The sequence below is a fragment of the Salmo trutta genome, chromosome 32, assembly GCF_901001165.1.
Source record: "Salmo trutta chromosome 32, fSalTru1.1, whole genome shotgun sequence".
Taxonomy (NCBI): domain Eukaryota; kingdom Metazoa; phylum Chordata; class Actinopteri; order Salmoniformes; family Salmonidae; genus Salmo; species Salmo trutta.
The window spans coordinates 23,917,719-23,938,267 of NC_042988.1; the positions used below are offsets into that span (position 1 = coordinate 23,917,719).

General features: G+C 44.2%; 1 protein-coding gene across 24 annotated transcripts in view; it reads left to right on the plus strand.

Annotated features, from left to right (window-relative positions):
* Positions 1-12,342, plus strand: part of LOC115171489 (myosin-binding protein C, fast-type-like) — a 47,551-nt gene extending 35,209 nt beyond the window's left edge. For all 24 annotated transcript variants that reach the window (XM_029728333.1, XM_029728337.1, XM_029728343.1 and 21 more), the window contains 16 exons: positions 50-215; positions 538-644; positions 775-804; positions 926-1,065; positions 1,258-1,417; positions 1,701-1,805; positions 2,011-2,199; positions 2,336-2,470; positions 2,637-2,804; positions 2,934-3,022; positions 3,460-3,655; positions 5,997-6,136; positions 6,378-6,537; positions 8,733-8,869; positions 10,930-11,116; positions 11,911-12,342. In XM_029728333.1, coding sequence (XP_029584193.1) covers positions 50-215; positions 538-644; positions 775-804; positions 926-1,065; positions 1,258-1,417; positions 1,701-1,805; positions 2,011-2,199; positions 2,336-2,470; positions 2,637-2,804; positions 2,934-3,022; positions 3,460-3,655; positions 5,997-6,136; positions 6,378-6,537; positions 8,733-8,869; positions 10,930-11,116; positions 11,911-11,951 — 2,150 coding nt within the window. In that variant the 3' untranslated portion in view covers positions 11,952-12,342. The remainder of the gene's footprint in view (positions 1-49; positions 216-537; positions 645-774; positions 805-925; positions 1,066-1,257; positions 1,418-1,700; positions 1,806-2,010; positions 2,200-2,335; positions 2,471-2,636; positions 2,805-2,933; positions 3,023-3,459; positions 3,656-5,996; positions 6,137-6,377; positions 6,538-8,732; positions 8,870-10,929; positions 11,117-11,910) is intronic.
* Positions 12,343-20,549: the final 8,207 nt, after the last annotated feature.

Here is a 20,549-nt window from a genome sequence, read left to right on the forward strand (position 1 = left end):
TGTTTTCTCTTTCTCTCTCCTTCCCTTCATCTCTACCCCTGGTGCTCAGCCAAGGAGCTGGAGGTTCTGCAGAGTATAGCTGACCTGTCGGTGAAGGCGTGTGAACAGGCCATGTTCAAGTGTGAGGTGTCTGATGAGAAGGTGGTGGGAAAATGGTTCAAGGACGGTGTGGAGGTCAAACCCGGCAACCGCATCAAGATGTCACACATCGGAAGGTATGGCATCACATTGCTGGGGCCTTGGGGGGGTCCTCATTGAGTTGCAGTAACTTCAGACAGGCCTGAACATCCTCAAATTCTCCTTCTCCATGGGACCTTGTCAGTACAGTACATATTCTCACTAGCTAGACCCACCTATGGCAGGTGTTTTACCATGGCAACACTGGTCATGCAGGGAGAGAGCTTTCCCATGCGTTTTTTTACTTGATATTGCATAATGAAGCATGTTGCCAGGGTAACTGTGTGCTTTACATAATTGTGGGTGACTGCGAGTGTCTGTTGTCTCCTTGGTAACGTTGGGTTGCCTTTGGTTCTCCAGGATCCACAAGCTGACGATTGATGACGTGAAGCCGCAGGACGAAGGAAACTACACCTTTGTCCCTGAAGGATACGCACTCTCCCTCTCCGCTAAACTCAACTTCATTGGTGAGTGAGAGAGAGAGAATGAGTGAGAGAGAGCGAGAAAGAGAGAGACTCCTAAGTTTTACTGAGTACAATGAAGCAGAGCCTGCATTTTAAACGATACTGATTCATGTGTTTTCTCTGTTCATCTCAGAAATCAAGATCGAATATGTTCCACGCCAAGGTAGGTGTGGCTATTGTCACCTATCATCCGTTGGCATTACCTATTTATTACAGTGTATTTAATACTGTGATAATCACCCAGGACCACCTGTCCCTCTCTGACATTCCTCCGCCCCTCACAGACCCTCCCAAAATCCACCTGGACACCAGTAGCACGGGCAGCAAGAACACCATTGTTGTGGTGGCTGGCAACAAGCTCCGCCTTGATGTGGAGATCACAGGAGAGCCTGTCCCCACTGTGTGCTGGATGAAAGGAGACACTGTGAGGATTTAGTCTTTCTGTTACATCCTCCTCACACACACATCAAACCCCTGCACCAGCATGCCTCTCTAAGGAAGGCAGGGTGTCACTCACATTTACCAACCATTAGGCCATCCAGGTTACACACAGTAGCTGAATTACCAGACAATGTCAGTCCAGTTGTCTAAGTGCCCTCCCTGTTCCTGTCTCTAGGTGATATCAGAGGCGGAGGGCAGAGTGAGGGTGGAGACCAGGACCACTCTGAGCAGCTTTGTCATTGAGGGGGCGGAGAGGCAAGACGAAGGCCAGTACTCCATCATAGTGACCAACCCAGCCGGAGAGGACAGGGCTGAGCTCACCGTCAAGATCGTTGGTCAGTGGTACTCTCTCTCTCCTCTCTCTCTCCTCTCTCTCTTTCCAGTCTTCTACTCTCCTCTCTACACTCCTCTCCTCTTTCCCCCACATCTCCCTGCTCCCTCCCTTTTCTCTCTCTATGTCTTGTTCTCCCCTCTTATGCAATATATATGTAAACAGATATTTAAAAACAATTCACTAAGAGAGATTCAATAATAGATGTGACATTAAGTTAGAACCCATTCTGAGCTGGTGAGAACACCTCTATATTCTGTCCTGACTGTTCCCCCTGTCCCCTCCAGATGTGCCTAACCCTCCAGAGAACGTCAAATGTATGGGAGTTGGCGAGGACACAGCCACCATTACATGGGATCCCCCCAAATTTGACGGGGGTGCGCCCATCAAAGGTGCACCTTTCCTATTTTTACATCTATCTGTTGAGCTATCAGACTCTCTTTCCTCTGGGTTAACAGGTATCTGTTAACCTCTCTCATTACATTGGTAATATCTAATGATGTCGCTCTGTGATGATGTCGCTCTGTGAAGATGTCTCTCTGTGATGATGTCGCTATGTGAGGATGTAATGTCGCTCTGTGATGACGTCACTCGCAGGTTACCTGATGGAGAGGAAGAAGCAGGGTTCCTCCAGGTGGACCAAGCTGAACTTTGAGGTGTTTGAGTCAACCACGTACGAGGCTAAGAAGATGATTGAGGGTGTTTTTTATGAGATGAGAGTGTTTGCTGTCAACGGGATCGGGATCTCCCAGCCCAGCGGCAACTCAAAGCCCTTCATGCCCATCGGTTGGTAGACACTTATCACTAGAGCAGTGGAGAGAAGCCTTTCAATCTCCTGATACTCTACTTATACAGCTTACCTCTGTCTTCCTCTCCTCTGAACTATTCTCTCTCTGTCTCTGTCTCTGTCTCTGTCTCTCAGCTCCTACCAGTGAGCCCACTCGTCTGACGGTGGAGGATGTGACAGACAGCACCTGTGCCCTGAAGTGGCGTCCTCCAGAGAGGGTTGGAGCAGGGGGCGTTGACGGGTACATAATCGAGTGGTGCAAAGAAGGAGGTGAAGGAGGATTTGGGGATTGTTCAATAACATTATTATTCCTTCTAATTCACTAATCGCTCCCATAGAACTCCTCTATAGAATTCTTATAAAACCCTACAGATGAACCATCTCATTTCCAAGTGGATGACAATGAATACTCTTCTGCTATTGGTCCATCCCTCAGAGGATAACTGGGTGGCAGCCAATAAGGAGCCAGTGGACAAGAACACGTACCGTGTGAAGGGGCTGCCAACAGGAGAGAAGCTCTTGTTCAGAGTGGTGGCTATGAACATCGCTGGACGCAGCCCCCCCTGCACCATGAAACAGTCTGTCACCATCAGAGAGATCATGGGTCAGACTCACACACATGCATGGACGCACACACACACACTTCTCCATAGACCTCTGACACACACAGTATACACAGCCTCTTCCATTACTTCTGTGTTGACATTCTTCTCTGTCTCCCTCCATGTCTCAGAGTACCCAAAGATCCGCCTGCCTCGCCAGCTAAGAACCAAGTTCATCAGGAAAGTGGGCGAGAAGATCAACCTGGTCATCCCCTTCCAGGTCGGAGAACATCTAGCACCACACAGTAGTAACCTTCCCCGGGCTAGAGACAGGGCTGACTTCATGTTAGCTGGGTCTCAGTGTGTGAAAAGAAGAGCAATCATTGTCCTGTAACGCAAAAACGAACCAATCAGAAAATGGGATATTCTTGCCAGTCTACACCTTTCTCACTTTAGGGTGTTCCTCCTGCACTTCTCCTGTAGCAGCATCTCACTCTTTAATTAAATTTTACATTTACATTTATGTCATTTAGCAGACGCTCTTATCCAGAGCGACTTACAAATTGGTGCATTCACCTTATGATATCCAGTGGAACAACCACTTTACAATAGTACATCTATATCTTTTTTTGGGGGGGGGGTTAGAAGGATTACTTAATCCTATCCCAGTAAATGTCATTTTCATTCACTGACCATATCATCCCTCTCTTTCCCCAGGGGAAGCCTCGCCCCGTGGTCAACTGGTTGAAAGACGGTGAGCCCCTGGAGAATAAATCGGTGGGCATCCGCACCAGTGACTTTGACACCATCCTGTTCATTCGCTCGGCAGAAAGGGACCACTCTGGGACGTACACCCTGTCTGTCCAGATAGACAACATGCAGGACAAGGCTGACATACACATCCAGATCGTAGGTCAGTCACTGGCACCAACATCATTAGGGGCTCTGGTCAAAACTAGTGCACTATATAGGTAATAGGGTTTCCATTTGGGATGGAGGCCATATGTACAGTGGCAAGAAAAAGTACGTGAACCCTTTGGAAGTATCTGGATTTCTGCATAAGTTGGTCATAACATTAGATCTGATCTTCATCTAAGTCACAACAATAGACAAACACAATGTGCTTAAACTAATAACACACAAAGTATTGTATTTTTCTTGTCTATATTGAGTACATCATTTAAACATTCGCGGTGTAGGTTGGAAAAGGTATGTGAACCCCTAGGCTAATGACTTATCCAAAAGCTAATTGGAGTCAGGAGTCAGCTAACCTGGAATACAATCATTGAGATGAGATTGGAGATGTTGGTAAGAGCTTGCCTGCCCTATAAAAAACATTCACAAAATTTGAGTTTGCTATTCACAAGAAGCATTGCCTGATGTGAACTATGCCTCGAAAAAAATATTTTCTCAGAAGACCCAAGATTAAGAATTGTTGACTTGCATAAAGCTGGAAAGGGTTACAAAAGTATCCCTAAAAGCCTTGATGTTCATCAGTCACAGTAAGACAAATTGCCTATAAATGGAGAAAGTTCATCACTGTTGCTACTCTCCCTAGGAATGGCCGTCCTGCAAAGATGACTGCAAGAGCACAGCGCAGAATGCTCAATGAGGTTAAGAAGAATCCTAGAGCTTACAGAAATCTCTGGAACATGCTAACATCTCTGTTGACGAGTCTGCGATACGCAAAACACTGTTCATGGGAGGACACCATGGAAGAAGCAACTGCTGTCCAAAAAAAACATTGCTGCACGTCTGAAGTTCGCAAAAGAGCATCTGGATGTTCCACAGCGCTACTGGCAAAATATTCTGTGGACAGATTAAACTAAAGTCCAGTTGTTTGGAAGGAACACACAACACTATGTGTGGAGAAAAAAGGCACAGCACACCAACATCAAAACCTCATCCCTGTAAAGTATGGTGGAGGGAGCATCATGGTTTGGAGCTGCTTTGCTGACTCAGGGCCTGGACAGTTGGCTATCATCGATGGAAAAATGAATTCCCAAGTTTTTCAAGACATTTTGCAGGAGAATGTAAGGCTATCTGTCCGCCAATTGAAGATCAACAGAAGTTGGGGGATGGAACAGGACAACGACCCAAAACACAGAAGTAAATTGACAACAGAATGGCTTCAACAGAAGAAAATACACCTTCTGGAGTGGCCCAGTCAGAGTCCTGACCTCAAACCGATTGAGATGCTGTGGTATGACCTCAAGAGAGCGGTTCATACCAAACATCCCAAGAATATTGCTGAACTGAAACAGTTTTGTAAAGAGGAATGGTCCAAAATTCCTCCTGACCGTTGTGCAGGTCTGATCCGCAACTACAGAAAACGTTTGGTTGAGGTTATTGCTGCCAAAGGAGGGTCAATCAGTTATTAAATCCAAGGGTTCACATAGTTTTCCCACCCTGCACTGTGAATGTTTACACAGTGTGTTCATTAAAGACATGAAAACGTATAATTGTGTGTGTGTTATTAGTTTAAGCAGACTGTGTTTGTCTGTTGTTGTGACCTAGATGATCAGATCAAATTTTATGACCAATTTAAGCAGTCCAGGTAATTCCAAAGGGTTCACATACTTTTTCTTGCCACTGTAACTGTATGTCCCCGCTCACCCTTCAGTCACTATACCTAGTATGTTTTACTACTTATTACAGTCAAATATGGAGCCACCATGATGCAATGACTTAAATCTAGGATGACACCCCAGAGTTTAATGTGATGATAATTCCTCATTTAATCCTCGGAGGGGATCTAAGACTCCAAAGTAGGGAGGGAATCATCAAAGAGGCTGATTTCTCTCTTCTTCTCTTCTCTTCTTAATCCTGCCCTCCTGCCCTGACTGCCACCGTACCGTCGCTTTGCTCCCTCCCTCCCCTCTTTCCCTCCTTCCTGCTCCTTTTAGCACCCGTGTGAGGGTCAGGGTGCTGTATGGCTGGGTGGGTGGATTACGCAGTGGGGTTCCATTGGAATTATTGGTGTGTAGACTGGGATTAGGGTGGGATTAGGAGCCTTTGTCTCCTTTCCCCTGCTGGGAGGTGAGCTAATGAGAGGGCCCAGCCTCCTCAGATCATCCCCCACACACGTTTAGTCACAGCAGCAGCAGCACGGCAGAGACCAGGATTAATGACAAACATACTGGAGTACTGACGTACATGAGACACACTCCACATGCTCCATTTTCACTGTCTGTTTGTCTGTTAAAAGAGATCTTTTACATTTACATTTTCCTCCTTCCTACTCCCCACCACAGACAAGCCAGGTCCTCCTATAAATGTGATGGTAACAGATGTGTGGGGCTTCAACGCTGCTCTGGAGTGGAAGCCCCCCAAAGACACAGGCAACACTGATATCACCGGCTACACCATCCAGAAGGCTGACAAGAAGACCCAGGTCTCCAACTCCCTCTGTCTTTACTCACCTCTCTCTATAGCGCTCTCTTTCTTTGTATCCACCTCACCTCTCCTTCTCTGCCCTCTCTACACTCGTCCTCTGTTGTCAAACATCTACCTCTATATATCCACATATCCTCCCCTTTTTTTTAACCTCTCTACTTCTCCCTCCCTCCCTCCCTCCCTCCCTCCCTCCCTCCCTCCCTCCCTCCCTCCCTCCCTCTCCTTCTCTCTCTGGTCAGGATTGGTTCACAGTGTATGAGCACAACCGCCGGCCCAGCTGCACAGCGTCTGACCTGGTCATGGGGAACGAGTACTCCTTCCGTGTGTTCAGTGAGAACATCTGTGGCTTGAGCGATGAGGTGGCCTTCAGCAAGAACACTGCCATCATAGGCAAAACAGGTAACACACTACAATACTACACCATACTATACCCCCTGCACGCTCACGCAAACACCACGCACCATCGCTGCGCAAATGTAGCCTGTCATTACAGCCATAAACAGTGATGCACTTTCAAAAGGCAAGATCTAGAAATAAACTGAGTTTTACACCAGCATTTTGAGATTAAAGTCATTCATAGCTATTAGCAGCCAATATCAACTAGGGATATCATGTCACTTCTCTGGAGTCCAGAGCAAGATTGGCCTACCTGTATGTATCGGAGGTTGCAGGATCGGATGGAAAACATGGTTAGAGTAAGCACTAGCCTACAGTATGTCAATCTACAATCTACTATCCCCCATAGTACAAAAGTTGACCTATTCAATTGGTCAACTTGGCCTTCTGTGTGAGAAGTAAATATTTGTACAGTTGTAGGATGCGATAGATCCCAAATGAATACAACCACTAGCATCAAACCTTTAAAGGCAATGAGGCTGATGCAACAGATCAGAACGTTTAGCTTAAAATGTTGATAAACTATTAGGCTATTTCTTCACATTATAAGCGCAGCAATGCGCACACGACAGTAGGCTGTAAGTGTGAATGTTCCAAAATGTAATGAATTAGTGGGAAAACACCATTCTAAAAAGTAACCATAAATGAGATTATGCATGTAATGCTTTATTATAAAGGTGCATTTTTATGGTGAAAATGATCTTCCCCAAATTTGAAGCTCACACGCCGTCTATCTATGCCAGTTAGGCTCTACACTGGTTGTAAAGCGGATTTATGTGCTTAATTTTAAGAAGTTATTTGGCCACTTTAGTTGTGTGATACAAACCTTATCAAAACATTTAGGCCTATGGGCTAGGCTATATGAGGTGTGCGACTATGAAAAAGTTGCAAAAAAAAGGCATGCGCTGTTTCTTTCCTTACTGCACACAAGCTGGGCATCATTCACAAGTGATAACACATCATTCACAAGTGATAGGCTAATATCATCACCCATCAGACTATTCTTGATTTATTCTTGTCTTTACATAAGCACATTTCACACATTATTTAGTATTTGATTTAGAATGTACCATTATCATTCACCTGTCGGAACAGGCAGGGGGAAAAATGCATGTCATCTATGCACTTAAATAGCGAATAGAGGACAATTTCCACGTGATTCATTTCCTTGCCAGCCAGGTTGGCTATACTCCCTTTGTAAAGAGAAGCAATGTGCTTAATATTATGAAAGTTGTGAAATAAATATAGTAGTCCTAGCCTATAGAAAGCTGACGGGATCCTCCTCTTTTTAATAGAGGCCGTTAAAACTCTGTTTTCTCACGCATGGGCTTTTCTCATGGGCTCTCATGGTGTTTTGATTTGATTTTCAAATACATTTGCATTGATGTCAGAGTGATTAGAGGGACAATAGAGTGCTGAGTACCAGGCAGTTAGCAAGTTTGGTAGGCTGCTAATGACCATCAGCAGCATCAGAGCTTGGAGAAGCCTAATTACCGTGACTAAACGGTCACGTGGAATTTGACTAATCATGACTCGTGATCGCCGGTGTGGCAGTAATACGGTCATCATAACAGCCTAACCATGGTCTGTCTGTAGTCTTTTCCTTCCTCACAAATATCGTAATAAATTCACCAGAATATGTTACATCTTCATCCCATAAGTAAAAAAAGACTGTTACAGTGTTACAGCTATCTTTAGAAATATAGCCAGTACAAGCCACCCAAACCTTCTAAAATGTGAAAATAATCAATGAAATTGCCAGGTAGCCTATTGTTCTGGCAAAGATGTGGTCGTAGCAGATTGCTAAACTTTATGTAGTTGATTATGTGTGTGAAAAAAAATCTAACTTGCGACCCCCCCCTCCCCACCCCCCAAAACCTTCTTGCGAGCCCCAGTTTGAGAACCACTTCACTACACTACACCACACTACACCATACTATACCAAATGTAGTATGTAGATATAATAGACAACATGATATACTATGTGGTCCTCTGTAGCTCGGTTGGTAAAGCTAAAGCATGCTGCTTGTAATGCCAGGATAGTGGGTTTGATTCCCGGACAAGCCATACGTAAAATGTATGTACGCATGACTGTCAGTCCCTTTGGATAGAAGCACCTGCTAAATGGCATTTATTATTATTATTATATAGCCTAATAAACACAGCTATCACAGTCCCCATCTATATCCCTCCCTCAGATCTGGAATACAACAAACCAGCCTTCAAAGAGAAGGACATGAGCAGCTCCCCCAAGTTTACAGCTCCCCTAGTGGACAGGGTTGTCGTTGCAGGCTACAGTACTGCCATCAGCTGTGCTGTCCGGGCCTACCCTAAGGTGAGGGGGGGGGGTACTTTAATGAAGTGTTTGAGTGTGTGTTGAGAGAGCGAGAACAAGAAGCTGTTTGAAGGTGCGTTTGTGTGTCACAAGCTGTTTCCATTAACTTGTCCGGTGATTTTTCAACATTTTAGAAAGTTCGCATAGAAAATAGATGCGACAATTGCCTGCTAGGGTGTTTCCATTTAACGATCTTATTTTGATAAAAACAGCTGGACGTAATGATGTTACACCTAAAATACAAATGTAGTGGTTGAAGTGTTTCAATTACCCATTTAGGCAAATTTGACATGAATAAATTGGCAACAACCTGTATCCCCTCCCACCTATCTGTTTCATGTTTCAGGTAGCCCGCGAAAGCCAGCATGAATAGAATGCAATAATTGACTAATATATGCCATATTCTAATAATTCTCATGTGCCAACGTAACTCCACGGTCCTTGCCACTGTGAAACTTGCACTCCTGTAGATCTGAAATAGTTGGATGGTGAAACTTGCATCCAGCTAACCAGAAAAGCAAGGCGAAGCAATTCTTTATTTAACTAGGAAAGTCAGTTAAGAACAAATTCTTATTTACAATGACAGCCTACCCCGGCCAAACCCTAACCCGGACGACGCTGTGCCAATTATGTACCGCCCTTTGGACTTCCAATCACAGCCGGTTGTGATACAGCCTGGAATTGAACCAGGGTCTGTAGTGACGCCTCTAGCACTGAGATGCAGTGCCACTCGGGAGCCCGAATTCAGGCATTCCTGAAAGTCAGGACAATCCATGTACTGCAAAGAAACATTATTTTTGTACACTGAACAAAAATATAAACTCAACATGCAACAATTCTCAAGCTTTTACTGAGTTAGTTCATATAAGGAAATCAGTCAAATTGAAATGAATTCATTAGGCCCTAATCTATGGATTTCACATGACTAGGAATACAGATATGCATCTGTTGGTCACATATACCTTTTAAAAAAAAAAGTAGGGGCGTGGATCAGAAAACCAGTCACTATCTGGTGTGACCACCATTTGCCTCATGCAATGTGACACATCTCCTTCACATAGAGTTGATCAGGTTGTTGATTGTGGCTTGTGGAATGTTGTCCCACTCCTCTTCAATGGCTGTGTGAAGTTCCTGGTTATTGTCGGGAACTGGAACACACTGTCATACACGTGGAGCAGGCGTGACACCCACAGGTGAAGAAGCCGGATATGGAGGTACTGGGCTGGTCTAAAACAACGTTGGAGGCGGCTTATGGTAGAGAAATGAACATTAAATTCTCGGGCAACAGCTCTGGTGGACACTCCTGCAGTCATCATGCCAACTGCACACTCCCTCAAAACTTGAGACATCTGTGGCCATTGTGTTGTGACAAAACTGCACATTTTAGAGTGACCTTTTATTGTCCTAAGCAAAAGGTGCACCTGTGTAAGGATCATGCTGTTTAATCAGCTTCTTGATATGCCACACCTGTCAGGTGGATGGATTATCTTGGCAAAGGAGAAATGCTCACTAACAGGGACGTAAACAAATCTGTGCACAAAATTGGAGCGGAATAACCTTTTTGTGCATATGGAACATTTCTGGGATCTTTTATTTCAGATCATGAAACATGGGACCAACACTTTACATGTTGCGTTTATATTTTTGTTCAGTGTAGTTGGAAAAATGTATATTGTAAGCATAGAATTAGAATGAAATGTGGAGTGGAGCTTTATAGTTACTCGGTGACATGTGACCCGGGTACCTCCAAAATGATTAGGCAATCATCATTTATTCTGAAAAACATCATTTCCATCATCATTTTTTCACAAAGAAAGAAAAATCACAAAAATCCACCCCTGTTGAATGGATGAAACTGTTGTCGTTCTTCAGAAAATGTCTCCTATATCTGCCTTTCCATTACACATGTTACAATGATATTGCTTTTGTCGAATAAACCGGGGTCAATGGAAAATTGCCTAGTGAGTTGGTGATTTATATTTCAAGGCCAAATGTTTCCCCAATTAAAGTCCCTCCCTCCTCTCTTAACCCCCCCCTCTCCCGTCCTCTCCTCACCTCAGGCTAAGATAGTGTGGATGAAGAACAAGATGATCATTGGGGAGGATCCTAAATTCTTGATGCAGAACAACCAGGGGGTGTTGACCCTGAACATCAGGAAGCCCGGCCAGTTTGACGGGGGCAAGTACTCCTGTAAGGCCATCAACGACCTGGGGGAGGACGAGGTGGAGTGTAGGCTGGAAGTCCGAGGTACTGGCACACACACACACACACAGTCACGCATTCACACATAGACATGCACAAACACACTACAACTCCTATCATACTCAGTATGAGACATACTTTTATTGGCAGTCAATAGTTGTCTAACTAATCATCAGTTATCATCCGTTAAACCCATTATTACAAAGCTGGTCATGGATTCACAATCTATGACTTATGATTATCGCTTGTTGGGAACACTCTGATAGTATGTAATTTTCCCTAACAAGATTAAATGTAGAGATTGTGAGTGTATGATTCAGGCAGTTGTACAGAACAGAAATACAAATGACTAGACAGAACATAGAAATAAACTAACATAGAACAATCACCAAAACCCTGGACTAGTAAATCAAATACCCCTCTCTACATGGACACATACACACAACCACCCTGAACCACATAAAACAAATACCCCCTGCCACGTCCTGACCAAACTAAACACTAACACCTTTACAGGTCAGAACGTGACAATAGGCCCACCCACTTGGGAGCCAGGTTTTTCCTCACAAAAGGGCTTGTTACAGAAATGCTCACTAACAGGGATGTAAACAAATTTGTGCACAAAATTTAAGAGTAATAACATTTTTGTGCGTATGGAACATTTCTGGAATCTTTTATTTCAGAAATGGGACCAACACTTTGTTGCTTTTATATTTTTGTTCAGTATATATATATATATATATATATATATATATATATTAGGAGGGAGGGAGATTAAAGTAGGATAATCCCCCTCTAGCCTCTCTTTCATGGTGAGTTTCTCTCTCTGCCCTCCCCAGTCTTAAAGGAGAAGAAAGAAGGAGACGAGGAGAAGAAATGAGCGACAGAGTGACCGATAGAAGCACCAGAGGATACAGTTCTGCAGGAATCATAATGGATTATGTATAACAGGATAGACGTGAATAAATATGATTAGAATAAAAAAAACTGGTGAGGTTTTCTAAATATGCTCACTCTATCTCCCTCTTTCTCTCTTTCTTCCTCTCTCTATCCCTCACTTTCTCACATCCTCACCAGTGGCATGTCAAATACCATATCGGTAATAACTGAATGAATTATGATAATAACAGACCACTACATTGAGACAAGCTAATTGAGAGTAGTAATAGAGTACCTTAATAATAGCTGAATATTACAGCTCAGAGATAGATTCTTCTTATCTGTGACATGAACCTGTCAGTGCAACACACATAAAACAGTCATTTACCAAAGCATTGTCAGTGTTGTGTATGAGGTCCCGGGCGGGTTTATCACAGCTGGTGGGATTTATGATTGTAATTCTGCTTGTGTGTGTGTGTGTGTGTGGTGGGGGGGAAGGTAATAGGTATGGGGAGTGGAGGGTAGGTAATAGGTATGGGGAGTGGAGGGTAGGCAATAGGTATGGGGAGTGGAGGGTAGGTAATAGATATGGGGAGTGGAGGGTAGGTATAGGTATGGGGAGTGGAGGGTAGGTAATAGGTATGGGGAGTGGAGGGTAGGTAATAGGTATGGGGAGTGGAGGGTAGGTAATAGGTAGGGTAGGTAATAGGTATGGGAGTGGAGGGTAGGTAATAGATATGGGGAGTGGAGGGTAGGTAATAGATATGGGGAGTGGAGGGTAGGTAATAGGTATGGGGAGTGGAGGGTAGGTAATAGATATGGGGAGTGGAGGGTAGGTAATAGATATGGGGAGTGGAGGGTAGGTAATAGATATGGGGAGTGGAGGGTAGGTAGTAGATATGGGGAGTGGAGGGTAGGTAGTAGATATGGGGAGTGGAGGGTAGGTAGTAGATATGGGGAGTGGAGGGTAGGTAGTAGATATGGGGAGTGGAGGGTAGGTAGTAGATATGGGGAGTGGAGGGTAGGTAATAGATATGGGGAGTGGAGGGTAGGTAATAGGTATGGGGAGTGGAGGGTAGGTAATAGGTATGGGGAGTGGAGGGTAGGTAATAGGTATGGGGAGTGGAGGGTAGGTAATAGATATGGGGAGTGGAGGGTAGGTAATAGATATGGGGAGTGGAGGGTAGGTAATAGGTATGGGGAGTGGAGGGTAGGTAATAGGTATGGGGAGTGGAGGGAAGGTAATAGGTATGTGGAGGGTAGGGTAGGTAATAGGTATGTGGAGGGTAGGTAATAGGTATGGGGAGTGGAGGGTAGGTAATAGGTATGGGGAGCGGAGGGTAGGTAATAGGTATGGGGAGTGTAGAGTAGGTAATAGGTATGGGGAGTGGAGTGGAGGGGGGAGGTGTGTGGAGGGTAGGTAATAGGTATGTGGAGGGTAGGTAATGGGCATGGGGAGCGGAGGGTAGATAATAGATATGGGGAGGGTAGGTAATAGGTATGGGTAGTGGAGGGTAGGTAATAGGTATGGGGAGTGGATGGTAGGTAATAGGTATGTGGAGGGTAGGTAATAAGTATGGGGTGTGGAGGGTAGGTAATGGGTATGTGGAGGGTAGGTAATAAGTATGGGGTATGGAGGGTAGGTAATGGGTATGTGGAGGGTAGGATAGGTATGGGGAGTGGGAGTGGGAGTGGGAGTGGAGGGTAGGTAATAGGTATGGGGAGTGGAGGGTAGGTAATGGGTATGGTGAGTGGAGGGTAGGGTAGGTAATAGGTATGGGGAGTGTAGGGAGTGGAGGGTAGGTAATAGGCATGGGGAGTGGATGGGTAGGTAATGGGTATGGTGAGTGGAGGGTAGGGTCGGTGTAGGGTAGGTAATAGGTAATAGGTATGGGGAGGGTAGGGTAGGTGAGAGGTATGGGTAGGGTAGGTGATAGGTATGGGGAGTGGAGGGTAGGGTAGGTAATAGGTATGGGGAGTGGAGGGGAGGGTAGGTCGTAGGTATGGGGAGTGGGAGGGTAGGGTAGGTCGTAGGTATGGGGAGTGGGAGTGGAGGGTAGGTAATAGGTATGTGGAGTGGGAGTGGAGGGTAGGGTAGGTAATAGGTATGGGGAGTGGAGGGTAGGTAATAGGTATGGGGAGGGTAGGGTAGGTCATAGGTATGGGGAGTGTAGGGAGTGGAGGGTAGGTAATAGGTATGGGGAGTGGAGGGTAGGTAATGGGTATGGTGAGTGGAGGGTAGGGTAGGGTAGGTAATAGGTATGGGGAGGGTGGGGTAGGTGATAGGTATGGGTAGGGTAGGTGATAGGTATGGGGAGTGGGAGGGTAGGGTACGCTATAGGTATGGGGAGTGGAGGGTAGGGAAGGGTAGGTCGTAGGTATGGGGAGTGGGAGTGGAGGGTAGGTAATAGGTATGGAGTGGAGGGTAGGGTAGGTAATAGGTATGGGGAGTGGAGGGTAGGTAATAGGTATGGGGAGTGGAGGGTAGGTAATAGGTATGGGGAGTGGAGGGTAGGGTAGGGTAGGTAATAGGTAGTGGGAGTGGAGGGTAGGTAATAGGTATGTGGAGTGGAGGGTAGGTAATAGGTATGGGGAGAGGAGTGTAGGGTAGGGTAGAGTAGGTAATAGGTATGGGGAGTGGGGGTTAGGGTAGGTAATAGGTATGGGGAGTGGAGGGTAGGTTGTAGGTATGGGGAGTGGGGGTAGGGTAGGTAATAGGTATGGGGAGTGGAGGGTAGGTATGGGGAGTGGGAGTGGAGGGTAGGTTATAGGTATGTGGAGTGGAGGGTAGGTAATAGGTATGGGGAGTGGAGGGTAGGTTGTAGGTATGGGGAGTGGGGGTAGGGTAGGTAATAGATATGGGGAGTGGGAGTGGAGGGTAGGTAAAGGTATGGGGAGTGGAGGGAAGAGGCTCTCAGACCAAAGCCACTGAGCTGGATACACAGGCTGGGTGAAGGAGGTCACTACTCTCAGCCATGCGTGTCCAGCATCATATATCTTAAGAATTACTACTTACTTACAACCAAACTCACACTCACACATATACACGCACACAAATTAGGGTCTCATTAGCATAACACACTGGAGTCTAATTAAAGCACCCATCAACATTGCCCTAATTAGCTCTCCCACGTCATTACTGAGCAAACGAATTACCGCTAATTTACACACCCGCAAAACAAACACAGCACCGTCTCCGTTGGGAAAGACCGGCGCACGCCTTGCACACTAAATTAAAGCCTTGTACGGTGCGCTGCAGCCCCAACCAACCAGGCCCCTGGTGGAGCCCGCTATTCATCGGTCTGACAACACAAGATTTACAAAAGATAAAAATGGAGAGAACGCTGAGAGAATTTTATCAAGTGGGCTGAGTTGTGAGGACTAGGACTATCCAGAGTCATGTCTCTGCGCCTCTTTATGTTTAATATGCTTTCGCTGCGACTTCAGGGCTGTTGGCCATTGGACTGACTGACTGTAGCCTGTAGGCCTACGTGTTACCTCTAGAGGGAGTAAGAGTATAGTGGCTCAACCACTGAGGGACCCTAACACTGACCAGCCCATACAGGATCCTTTGATTGACAGGTCATTAACTACTTTATCAACCATAGCATCAGGCCAAGCTTTCATACTCTTTATAGCAATGTATTTTTTCTAAAGAAGATACAGTACATTATTCACGGCCTACACTTTATATAGACCGCTGTACTTAGGTATGGCCTACATAAGGGTCCATATTGAAAGTGAAAGAACTCAAATGTTTTGCCATTGGTTTCATGTTGGTCAAAAGTGAAAATAATGACGTTTGCACACTTCATTAGTTGAAATTGTAAAGGCAGAGGGAAACCCTGTGGCATTTGTTAAGTAGGACATGGTTGTTTTGTAGTAGCTTGGCTTACAGTAGAGCAAAAAACATTTAACTTTAAAACTAGCTCCACTGTATGCTCAGTCGAAGTGCATGTGTGATTCTAAATAGCTGTCCTTTGTTTTTTAAATGTTTCTATTTATTTTAAGTTTTAAGTGTTCCTGATTTAAAGCACAGAGCAGCTATGAAAATGTGATCTGAAAAGTTTAGGGAAACAACTCCTCGTGAACACTACAAACAAAGGAGATGTTCCAACCAATGCTCCGTCTGAGCTTTCTCACCATTTCACACTCTCTGGTGTCACTTTCTGTTGCTAAGCAATCAAACTAATTGTACCTGCTGGGACGACATTTGCAAGCTTTCACATATTTTCATTATTTTTTAATTTTTTTGAATACATGGGGAACCTACACCCCCACCCTCCCCTCTCTCTTTCTCACACACACACACTGTAGTTTTTTGGGAGTTTGGGGAAAAAAAGTGGCTTTGAAGAGAAATAATGCATTTTGTTTTGCTTCTCACAGTGACACACCTCAAGGTTTGAGATTCCTCAATTAATAATGAATAATTAATGATGAAACCGGGCCACTGCAGCCCAGGAGAAGACCAGAATCTCTATCATCATCCCAATATTAGCACAGCTCCTTCTCACACAGCTAGAGACAGAGAGACATCTACAGAGAGAGTGACAGACAGACTAACCCAGGGAGAGAGCGAGATGGGAGGGGGGTGAAACAGAGAGGTGTTCAGAAGAGACAGAGCTCCTGAAACAGTGAGATGGAGAGAACTATAATTATGCCACTAATTATATATGCAATCACAGAGTTGGAGGGAGAGAGAGAGAGAGGGAGAGGGAGAGGGAGAGGGGAGGGGGAGAAGAAGCAGGGGAGGGAGCGAGTCTCCACCGTGTAATTACAGTATAAGAACCAAATGAGACACAGAGGAGGAAACACAGGAACATCATACAGTACAGCTCATCCACTTATACATAGTCCACTCTCTCCTACCAACTCACTGCATAGATGTCTCATTACAGCATAGATACTCTAACACAACCCATGGTCAGTTGCTAAAACACACACACATGCACATACAGTACCAATCAAATGTTTGGACACACATACTCATTCAAGGGTTTTTATTTTTACTATTCTCTACATTGTAGAATAATAGTGAAGACATCAAAACTATGAAATAGCACATATGGAATCATGTAGTAACCAAAAAGTGTTAAACAAAATATATTTTATATTTGAGATTCTTCAAGGAGTGGGTGTAAATCTCACGCCTGGCCGTACCCATATCCGCAGTAGGTCTCCAAGGTGAACAGCCTCTGGCATGTTCAACTTTGAGGTGTGTCACTGTGAGAAGCAAAACAAAATGCATTATTTCTCTTCAAAGCCACTTTCCTTGAAGACTGTTGGAAAAGCATTCCAGGTGAAGCTGGATGAGAGAATGCCAAGAGTGTGCAAAGCTGTCATCAAGGCAAAGGGTGGCTACTTTGAAGAATCTCAAATATAACATATATTTTGATTTATTTAACACTTCTTTGGTTAATCCATTATTCCATATGTGTTATTTCATAGTGTTGATGTCTTCACTATTATTATACAATGTAGAAAATAGTACAAATAAAGAAAAACCCTTGAATGAGTATGTGTGTCCAAACTTTTGACTGGTACAGTACATGTGCGTTCACACAAGCATACATTCATAACCAATAGCTCAAAGCAAGATGCAAGACTGAAAAATAAACAGCCAGGTTATAGGTCTATCCATGCCCTGAGGACATCGGGAAATGCCGTCAAAGCCGGCCACTAGCGGTGACAGTGAGCGCTACTACCATCAAGTAGGCTTGGGCCAGAAGGTTGCGTGTTCGATCCCAGTCGTGGACACTGGCTTTTTATTTTACGTTTTAAACTTTCCCAAATCTTAACCCTTATCTTAACAATTCGGAATGAGTGCCTAAACTTAACCCTTAACTTCAAAATTAGATGTTTGGGGAAATGGAACATACAGAGAAGCAGGAGCAACAAAAACACTTCAAAATGTGATGTTTGGTGCAACTTTGAAATTTGGAGAATGTGGATGACCATCTAATTCTGCAGTGAGACAATGAGAGCTTTTTTTTACCTTTATTTATCTAGGCAGGTCAGTTAAGAACAAATTCTTATTTTCAATGATGGCCTAGGAACAGTGGGTTAACTGCCTTGTTCAGGGGCAGAACGACAGATTTTTACCTTGTCATCTCAGGGGTTCGATCTTGCAACCTTTCGGTTACTAGGCCAACGTTCTTACCACTAGGCTACCTGCCGCCCCGTTGTTGAAATAGAATTTAAAACACACTCATCCACCAACACAGTCTCATGTTTCTTTTTGTTGTTGTTACAGTATGCTCTACTGAATATCAGGCTGACTTATTCCATATCAGTGTGACTTATTCCCTGTGTCATTGTGTTCATTGATTAAAGAGAGAGAAAGAGCAGAGAGAAGGATAGATCACAATAACTACACGACGCTGGTGTGACTGGAAAGGACAACTTTGTGTTGATGCTTGGAGAAGTTGGAGAATGTAGCATTTTTCAAACAATTGACACAGCAATCTAGAGCCATAATCAGTACGCCTAATTCTATGTATAAAAAAAGATGTATATTTTTCTGCATAGGTCATCTAAACATACCTCTTTACCTATTCAATTGTCATTTTAATTAATGATGCACATTGATTCTTTAAGAACTTTCATGCCTTAGGAGTTGCCACACTGGTACAGTGCCTTCAGAATGCATTCATACCCCTTGACATATTCCATATTGTGTTCTGTTACAGCCTGAATTCAAAATTGATTAAATAGATTTTTTTCTAACACCAATGTACACACAATACATCATAATGACAAAGTGAAAACATGTTTTTAGAAATGTTTGCAAATGTATTGAAAATGAAATACAGAAATATCTCATTTCCATAAGTATTCACACCCCTGGGCCAATACTTTGTAGAAGCACCTTTGGCAGTAATTACAGCTGTGAGTCTTTCTGGGTAAGTCTCGAAATGCTTTCCACATCTAGTTTGTGTAACATTTTCCCATTATTCTTTTCACAATTCTTCAAGCACTGTCAAATTGGTTGTTGATCATTGCTAGACAACCATTTTCAGGTCTTGCCATAGATTTTCAAGTAGATTTAAGTCAAAACTGTAACTAGGAATATTCACTGTCTTCTTGGTAAGCAACTCCAGTGTAGATTTGGCCTTGTGTTTTAGGTTATTGTCCTGCTGAAAGGTGAATTAATCTCCCAATGTCTGGTGGAAAGCAGACTGAACCAGGTTTTCCTGTAAGATTTTACCTGTTCTTAGCTCCGTTCCATTTATTTTGTATCATGAAAAACTCCCCTGTCCTTAACGATTACAAGCAATCCTATAACATGATGCAGCCATCACTATGCTTGAAATGATGATAAAATGTGGACTTACGTTTAGTAATTAATTTAGCGTTAACCAGCGATAGCAGACACCCACATACAGTGAGGGAAAAAAGTATTTGATCCCCTACTGATTTTGTACGTTTGTCAACTGACAAAGAAATGATCAGTCTATAATTTTAATGGTAGGTTTATTTGAACAGTGAGAGACAGAAAAACAAAACAAAAATCCAGAAAAACGCATGTCAAAAATGTTATAAATTGATTTGCATTTTAATGAGGGAAATAAGTATTTGACCCCTCTGCAAAACATGACTATGTACTTGGTGGCAAACCCCTGTTGGAAATCAAAGGTCAGACGTTTCTTGTAGTTGGCCACCAGGTTTGCACACATCTCAGGAGGGATTTTGTCCCACTCCTCTTTGCAGATCTTCTCCAAGTCATTAAGGTTTCGAGGCTGACGTTTGGCAACTCGAACCTTCAGCTCCCTCCACAGATTTTCTATGGGATTAAGGTCTGGAGACTGGCTAGGCCACTCCAGGACCTTAATGTGCTTCTTCTTGAGCCACTCCTTTGTTGCCTTGGCCGTGTGTTTTGGGTCATTGTCATGCTGGAATACCCATCCACGACCCATTTTCAATGCCCTGGCTGAGGGAAGGAGGTTCTCACCCAAGATTTGACAGTATATGGCCTCGTCCATCGTCCCTTTGATGCGGTGAAGTTGTCCTGTCCCTTTAGCAGAAAAACACCCCCAAAGCATAATGTTTCCACCTCCATGTTTGACGGTGGGGATGGTGTTCTTGGGGTCATAGGCAGCATTCCTCCTCCTCCAAACACGGCAAGTTGAGTTGATGCCAAAGAGCTCCATTTTGGTCTCATCTGACCACAAAACTTTCACCCAGTTGTCCACTGAATCATTCAGATGTTCATTGGCAAACTTCAGACTGGCATGTATATGTGCAGGATTTCAGTCCTTCACGGCGTAGTGTGTTACCAATTGTTTTCTTGGTGATTATGGTCCCAGCTGCCTTGAGATCATTGACAAGATCCTCCCGTGTAGTTCTGGGCTGATTCCTCACCGTTCTCATGATCATTGCAACTCCACGAGGTGAGATCTTGCATGGAGTCCCAGGCCGAGGGAGATTGACAGTTATTTTGTGTTTCTTCCATTTGCGAATAATCGCACCAACTGTTGTCACCTCACCAAGCTGCTTGGTGATGGTCTTGTAGCCCATTCCAGCCTTGTGTAGGTCTACAATCTTGTCCCTGACATCCTTGGAGAGCTCTTTGGTCTTGGCCATGGTGGAGAGTTTGGAA